This window comes from Corylus avellana, chromosome ca2 (genome assembly GCF_901000735.1).
Source record: "Corylus avellana chromosome ca2, CavTom2PMs-1.0".
Classification (NCBI taxonomy): domain Eukaryota; kingdom Viridiplantae; phylum Streptophyta; class Magnoliopsida; order Fagales; family Betulaceae; genus Corylus; species Corylus avellana.
This window is the reverse complement of record NC_081542.1, coordinates 36138050-36146578: the sequence shown is the minus strand read 5'-3', so window position 1 is coordinate 36146578 and position 8529 is coordinate 36138050. Positions and strand designations below refer to the sequence as shown.

Here is an 8529-nt window from a genome sequence, read left to right as displayed (position 1 = left end):
TTTATATTATTTAAAACAAAAAAATTAAAATATTGTATTATTTTAAATGGACGTGTACCACATATAGGTGGTTTTGATGCACAACAGATGATGCCATTGTAAGAGTTTGTTAGGGTATATATATAGTCCATCCCATATCAATGTGGGGATGGTGCAAAGCTAGGCCAACCCCAAACTATCAAGAAATGATTGCTCCAAAGAATGTATTATATATATACGAGTCGCTTAGAGACAAAATGTTAGTCTTCATATATATATGCAATATTGCCAATGACCAATGTAGAGGGCGAGAATCCTATGAAAATATTCCCAATTCTCAACTGATTCATATTTTACATTTTTAATAATTGATATTTTTAGAGCGTTTCAAACTTTCAATGCCTAAAAACAACTCAAAATTGCGAAATTTGAGAATCTACTATTTCTTTAAAATTGTAGAAAATGATTAGGATTCCTTTCAAAAAATTGTAGATTCTTAAATTACGTTGTTTAAGCAATTTTAAAGCATCAAAACGCTTGAAAAATGCTACCAATTAAAAATGTGGTATGTTATTGAGATAACAGTAAAACAATTTCCTCCCAAAAGGGTTTCTCTTCACTTTTGTAGAAACGTTTAGTCTTCATAAAATTTAAAGACAATTTTTGGGTTAAAGCTTTTTTACAACGTAGAGAGCAAGAATCTTGTGAAAATATACTCAATTCTCAACTGGATCATATCACATTTTTAATAATTGATATTTTTCAAGCATTTCGATGCCTAAAAACAACTCAAAATTGCGCAATTTGAGAGTCTACTATTTCTTTAAAATTGTAGAAGATGATTTGGATCCCTTATAAAAAATTATAGATTTTCAAATTAAGTTATGCCATTTTTAAGCATCAAAACACTTGAAAAATACTACATATTATAAGCATGGCATGTTATTGTGGTAACCAAAAAAACTTTCCTCCCAAAAGTGTTCCTTTTCACTTTTGTAGAAACGTTTCTTCTACATAAAATTAAAAGTCAATTTTTGGTTCAAATCTTTTTTACAATGTAGAGAGAAAAAATCTTACGAAAGTATACTTAATTCTCAACTGAAATACATCACATTTTTAATAATTGATATTTTTCAAGCGTTTCGATGTCTAAAAACAACTAAAATTGCGCAATTTGAAAATTTACTATCTCTTTAAAATTGAAGAGGGTGTGATCGGGATCCTTTACAAAAAATTGTAGATTCTAAAATTATGTAATTTATGCCATTTTTAAGCATCAAAACGGTAGAAAAATGCTACCTATTAAAAACTTGGCATGTTATTGAATTTTTTTTGCAAATTATAGAGAAATTCACCATAGAATGTTGACTATAGATTACTTCCCGCGTGGCTTGCTTTAGGCTATATGTAGATTATTTCCTGCGCGGCTTTCTCTCAACTTCAATTAATGTGCTGAATCACGTATCATCCACTCTCACAACTCACAAGCAAGAAATCTTAGTCATGGCGTCTCTCCTCTCCCTCAGTACAATAATCATCGTATCAGCTTTAGCACAACCTTTGACCACAACCCCCTACACTCCATTGCTATCTCCTTCACCACCACCTCCTCCATTGCCAAGAACTCCACCAACACCGCCTAATATCCTCATGTCTACGGTGATTTTCCCCCAAACACTTGGAGCATATATTATACCGATAGGAGTGGGTACCCCTCCTGTCAACCAGCTTATGACTATAGACATGGGGAGTGACGTTACGTGGTTTCAATGTAAACCCTATAATTGTTACCAAATGCCAGGCGTATTCGACCCACTCAATTCCACTTCCATTTCGGTGGTGCCTTATGACTCCACTACATGTAATCAACTCTGGCGAGACGATTGCATCAAGAGTTAGTGTTAGTTTGAGGTGGACTACTTGGATGGCTCTTTCACCAATGGCTCGCTTGTTCTCGAAATGCTCATGTTTGGAAGCACCACTGTCCTAAATGTGTTTACTGGTTGTGGGCACTCAAACTTTGGCTTCATGCCTGAAGCTCACGGCTTGGTGGGCCTTGGAGGAGGGCCACTTTCACTGGCTACTCAGCTTCGGGTACATGGATGGCAAGCATCTTCAGTTATTGATTGCCCAATATGCATGGACGGTCACTTGGTTGGTTGAATTTCAGCCTTCTAGATGCTGTGTTACCTATGGGAACCACATGGATTCCCTTGTTTTGCACCCCAAAAATAGAGACTTATTACTTTGTTGGGCTCTCGGGCCTTGGGATTGGAGACATGCAGCTACCCATTCCCCAAAACAGCTTCAAAAGAGGTGCAATCATAGATTTGTGTACAGCATACACTCGCCTACCGAGGCTTGTTTACGAGGCTTTTCGTAATGCCTACCTTGCAAAAATCGTAATTCTTCCTCAGGCTCCTGTGACCTCCATGCTTGACTCGTGCTACAACCTATCCAGCTTAGAGTCGCTTGAGGTTCCAAATGTATCATTCTTCTTCTTAGCTGAACCAATTCTAACATTGCTAATGTGGAACATTCTAGTTGAGCAAGAATATTTTGCTAGTGAGGGCATTTTCTGTTTTGCATTTGTCCCTACCAATGATACTACATCTGTTATTGGGAACACTCAACTAGTTGGAATCTATACTTCCTTCGATGCAGAGGTGGGATATGTGGGATTTGGTCTGAACATTTGTGGTCCTCTGAAAATTTCTCCTCTTTGTCATGGGCATTGACCTCCTAGGAGTACTACTAAGAGTATAGCCTTGGAGAATTATATTCCTCCAAATCCCTTATTTCTATGTTTATTTACATGCTTTTATGTGTTAATTATATATATCCTTGATTTATCAAATTTGTAATAAAGAGCAAACTGGTAATTCTATAAAAATTATGAAACTGGTGTCTTTCATTGTTTCTCATCTTTATCAAGATCACTCATTCATTAAGAGAGTATGAGTATTTTTAGCCAACTAATTTCTAATTCAAAAAATTGCTCTTTATTTTCTTCACTTGTAGTTATGGCTTTCTTAACTCATTTACATGTTCTTATGAATAGTAAAGCCTTTCCATGTGGATCTAAGAGTGCAACATTAGTGGTCCTCCAAGAGAGAACACCTGATCAGTGGGCCTTGCTGATAGACTTCTCAGCCTCCTCCCACTAAGTGTTGGCCTTTTTAAATTTCATTTCAATTTTTTTGGTTTCCAATTCAAATTCTACACCTGATTTTTATTTTTTTTGTGGGAAAAATATACTTTAGTCTTGAATTATCACCTATTTTACAATTGTGCCTCCAAATTTTAACATGACATAGATTGAGGCTCCAGATACTACTATTGTGTGTCTAATTAGGCACTTTTACGTTTTTTTTTTTTCCCAAAATTCCATTGAATTTATTAAAAAAAAAGAACCATTTGAAAGAATGAAATTAAGAGGGGGCTAATTTGATACATGGTGGTGGTATAAGAGGCCTTAATGTCACTTTTTAAAATTTGGAGGTGTAAATGCAAACTGGGTAATAGTTTAGGGAGCTAAAGTGTGTGTGTGTGTGTGTTTTTTTTTTCCCCTTTATATTATTTAAAACAAAAAATTAAAATATTTTATTATTTTAAATGGATTTGTACCACATGTAGGTGGTTTTGATGCACAACAAATGATGTTGTTATAAGAGTTTGTTAGGGTATATATGTAGTCCATCCCATATCAATGTGGAGATGGTCCAAAGCTAGGCCAATCCCAAACTATCAAGAAATAATTGCTGCAAAGAATGTATTATATATATATACAGGTCGCTCCAAGACCAAATGTTGGTCTTCATATATATATATATGTGCAAAATTGTCAATGACCAATATAGAGGGTAAGAATCTTATGAAAATATACTCAATTCTCAACTAGAACATATCTTACATTTTTAATAATTGATATTTTTCTAGTGTTTCAATGCCTAAAAAAACTTGAAATTGTGAAATTTGAGAATCTATTATTTCTTTAACATATATTACATTTTTAATAATTGATATTTTTCATGCGTGTCAAACTTTCAATACCTAAAAACAACTCAAAATTACGAAATTTGAGAATCATCCATTTCTTTAAAATTGTAGATGATGATCAGGATCCCTTACAAAAAATTGTAGATTATCAAATTACGTAATTTAAGCTATTTTTAAGAATCAAAATGCTTGAAAAATGCTACCTGTTAAAAATGTGGCATGTTATTGAGGTAACCAAAAACAATTTCCTTTTGAAATGGTTCTCTTTCACTTTTGTAGAAATGTTTCTTTTTTATAAAATGAATATTACGAAGAAAACATGTATGTCACGAATTTGAAAGTGAAAAGAAAATATAAGTTGATATTAGCTCTCTAGTTTTTCAATTGTATGAAGTAGATTCAATCGGCTAGATCACTTAACTGAAACAGACATTGTTTAGATGTAATTAATTAATTAGTATGCTTTGGTATCATAATGAACGATGCATGGAAATGTGGCAGTGAACTGCTGTAACTAATTAAGAAATTATGGAAAGACAACTGATATCATTATCAAACACTTCCACAATTTGAAATTACATTTTTGAATCGGAACCATGGCCATCCATCCATCCAGCAAGCCCTAGACCAGGCGAGCACACCAGTATGCATATTTACACAACACTTCAAATTTAAATGAACTCTCATTGGCTTAATATGGTCTTCTCATTAAAACTTGGAACACTAGTGAATGGACAAACATCCAGTACACCAAGCTTTGACAATCCACGATTGTTGCCTGTTTCACAGTAATTGCCATTTAAAAAGAGGAAAAATAAAAGAATTAATAGAGATAAGTATTTAACAAAATATAGCACTTACAACTAACAAAGCATGCCTATATTAATATATAGGCTTAAACTTTTATCAAAATGGAAGTACACAAGAAAAAACTTTTCACTTTTACAGTTTCTTATATATTCTTTTTCTAAGCCAATGAAATATGGATTAAGAAAATGAGCCTATAGGCCTATGGCTTTACCTTTATAGCAGAGGAAGCATGACCAAGGGGCTTATGATTTGTTGAAGGTATTGTAACTTGATAGGGCATGGAGCCTTACATTGTAACACATGGTTCCATTAGGTTGATAAAGACCGTAATTCCTTTTTGATTCCGGCCCACGCTTCAAATCTTCAATGAACAAAGCAAACAAATAAACTTCAAACCTCATATTAGGCCTCAAAGTTGTCCCTTCATTTTCCAATTGCCGTCTCACTAAGTTCCTATTGTAAGTGGCAACATTTTCTAAGGTTGCACCAATTTCATCGAGGTCCCTTTTTTATGGCCAACCAGTCTCAAAAACTTGAACCTCTATTCCACCAAAGCCATTCTAGCAATAGCATATATGACTGCATCAACTTGAGCATACAGCATGCTATCATATTGTAGCTTGTTGTACGGGTCTATGTTCTTATTGTAGGACGAAAAAAAACATAATCCAAAGAAATCTTAGTTGGACCACCCTTATACACAAAAATTGGAAAGGCATTGATCCAAAGGGGAGATTTGATGTCCAACAATAACTTTAAAAGTTCTATCATAGTGCTATAAATGTTGGTTTTGAAACTTCCAGCAGAAGGTGGATATGACTCTTCGAGAATCTCTAAAGAATTAGGAGTAGAGACTTGAATGTATAAGTCTAAGCCTAATTGGAGTAAAGCACCACGAATGCTTACCATGGTCGGGACAAGATATGACAATAGGGTATTATCTTCAAGGGTGAAAAATCTCACTTCCTACCACTATCCCAGTAATTCTAGTAGCGAAAAAATATGGCCTAATGTGAGTGGTTACCCATTGAAGGGCTTGGACTGGGTTTATTAACTCAGGAAACAACTCGTTTTCAACTGTGACTACCAATTCAATGTTGGAGTTGGCGAATGTGGTCAAAACTTGTGAATCAGTGTCGTAAATCCTTGTTTTTGAGATATTAAGATATGTAAGTAAATTGAGTACCTTCTCGGGTGTGAGCAAATTATCACCCACTCGAACATAATTTATTCCCAATGAATTGACTTATAGAAAGCCGAACTCTGTAGAAACACAAGCAATGAGAACAATTAGTGCTTCATCACTAATGATTGGAAAATGCCAAATGAAAATTGATGAATATAGAGCAACCAATTGGGTATGAAATAATCGCATAAAACATAAAAACAAAAACAAAAACAAAACCACAAAGTAAAAACAATAAGTGTACATGAGAAATAAAGAGAAAACATAATGAACATATGGATCATGGCAACTCTACTACCATTAAAGATTGCCATTGAGAGAGAGATGGACGAATTTTAAGCAAGACAGATTTTTAAGCTTAAGCTGAGCAAGAGTTAAGCTTAGCAAGAGAGAAGCAAAACACGAATTTCAGAGTGATTGAATTGCAAAGTGTGTGAGGAAGAGAGAAAAGGGGGCTTTGAGAGGATGGCTTGCAGAATGATTGAATTTCAAACAGTATAGACAAAATGATCAATGAGAGTGGTTTATATAGAAATGTAGAAGCGTCAAATTGATACTTTATTATTATTTTTTCATTGAACCATAATCTTAAGGCTTAACACGGCAACTATCAATGGGTCTCCAAGTCATAAAACTAGTCATGTTGTTTCAACTTCTTGTTTAACCAAGTCATTGTATTGTTTAGTATCAAGTGTAGAGTGCATGATTTATATGCATCATAATTGCGTCCAAATAAAAAAAGGGCCATTAATTACTTTACAATGAAATAATTGGACCCAAATTTCCTCGAAACTTGTTTGGAGGAAATTTACTTCAACCTACTTCAATAGGTGACAAGTGTCATCTCTTACACTTTTTTAAAAAATATTTTTAAGAATCATTTATTACCATTTTACTAACCTAGGAACCTAAACATTAATTTTTGAAAAACCCAAAGATGTTGAATGACACTGGTCACTTATTGAAATAGGTTAGAAGAAATTTGTCCATTTGAGAATCTACTATTTCTTTAAAATTGTGGAGGATGATCAGGATCCCTTACAAAAAATTGTAGATTTTCAAATTACGTAATTTAGGCAATTTTTAAGAATCAAAATGCTTGAAAAATGCTACCTATTAAAAACGTGGCATGTTATTATTGAGGTAACCAAAAATAATTTTCTCCCAAAAGGGTTCATTTTCACTTTTGTAGAAAAGTTCATTCTTCATAAAATTAAAAGACAATTTTTGGGTCAAAGTTTTTCTACAACGTAGAAAGCAAGAATCTTATGAAAATATACTCAATTATCAACTTGAACTTATCACATTTTTAATAATTGATATTTTTCAAGAGTTTCGATTCTTACAAACAACTAAAAATTGTGCAATTTGAGAATCTACTATTTCTTTAAAGTTGTAGAGGGTAATTATGATCCCTTACAAAAATTGTAGATTCTCAAATTACTTAATTTAGGCCATTTTTAAGCATCAAAACGTTTGAAAAATGTTACCTATTAAAAACGTGTCATGTTATTGAGGCAACCAAAAAAACTTTCCTCCCAAAATGGTTATTCTTTGCTTTTGTTGAAATACTTCTTTTTTATAAAATGAATATTATGAAGAAAACATGTAGGTCACCACTTTGAAAGTGAAAAGAAAAGATAAATTGATATTAGCTTTGTAGGTTTGCAATTTTATCAAGTAGATTCAACCGGCTGGATCACGCAACCCAAAAACACATTGTTTAGATGTAATTAATTAAGGGAAAAATATAAAAAAGCCCCCCAAACTACCAGCCGTTTTCAATTTAGCCCCCTAATGTTCCAAAAGTGATAAAGTAGCCCCCCAAACTACCAAACTATTGTATTTTGGCCACTCCGTTAGTCAAAACCGTCAATTTGGACGCAAACTACAAAACGACATCGTTTTGTTATGAGTAAGTTACACAATGCCCTTTTATAAATAAAAAAATAAAAAATAAAAAAATAAAAAAATAAAAAATTGGGAAAAATATAAAAAAGCCCTCCAAACTACCAGTCATTTTCATTTTAGCCCCCTAATGTTTAGAAAGTAATAAAGTAGCCCCCAACAAAGCGACGTCGTTTTGCAGTTTCCGTCCAAACTGACGGTTTTGACTAACGGAGTGACCAAAATGCAATAGTTTGGTAGTTTGGAGGACTACTTTATCACTTTTGAAACATTATGGGGCTAAATCGAAAACGGCTGGTAGTTTATGGGGCTTTTTTATATTTTTCCCATTAATTAATTAGCATGCTTTGATATCGTAATGAACGATGCATGGAAACATGGCAGTGAACAACTGGAACTAATTAAGGAACTAAGGATCCTGCTTGAAGTAAAGATGACATCATGTAAGGGCTGAAAGGCTAAACCAAGAGAATATATAAGACTCTTCTCCTTTCCCATTTTCCCTCAATGAAGCTAAAGTCGGTATCATATATAATGCACACTCACAAAGATCCAAGCAAAAAAATTCGTGCAGTCATGGCGTCTCTCCTCTCCCTCCTTACAATACTCACCATATCAGCTTTAGCACAACCTCTAACCACAACCCC

The 8529-nt window shown here is 33.8% G+C and overlaps 1 protein-coding gene and 1 pseudogene across 1 annotated transcript; one reads left to right on the top strand and one right to left on the bottom strand.

Moving 5' to 3' along the window:
* The first annotated feature begins 1938 nt into the window (after positions 1 to 1938).
* On the top strand, positions 1939 to 2717 carry LOC132169674 (protein ASPARTIC PROTEASE IN GUARD CELL 2-like). Its single transcript, XM_059580669.1, has 2 exons — positions 1939 to 2084; positions 2150 to 2717. The coding sequence occupies exons 1-2, from the start codon at positions 1939 to 1941 to the stop codon at positions 2715 to 2717; spliced, it is 714 nt and encodes a 237-aa protein (XP_059436652.1).
* Positions 2718 to 4669: 1952 nt separating this feature from the next.
* Positions 4670 to 6258, bottom strand: LOC132172983 (glucan endo-1,3-beta-glucosidase 11-like; annotated as a pseudogene).
* Between the last annotated feature and the right edge of the window lie 2271 nt (positions 6259 to 8529).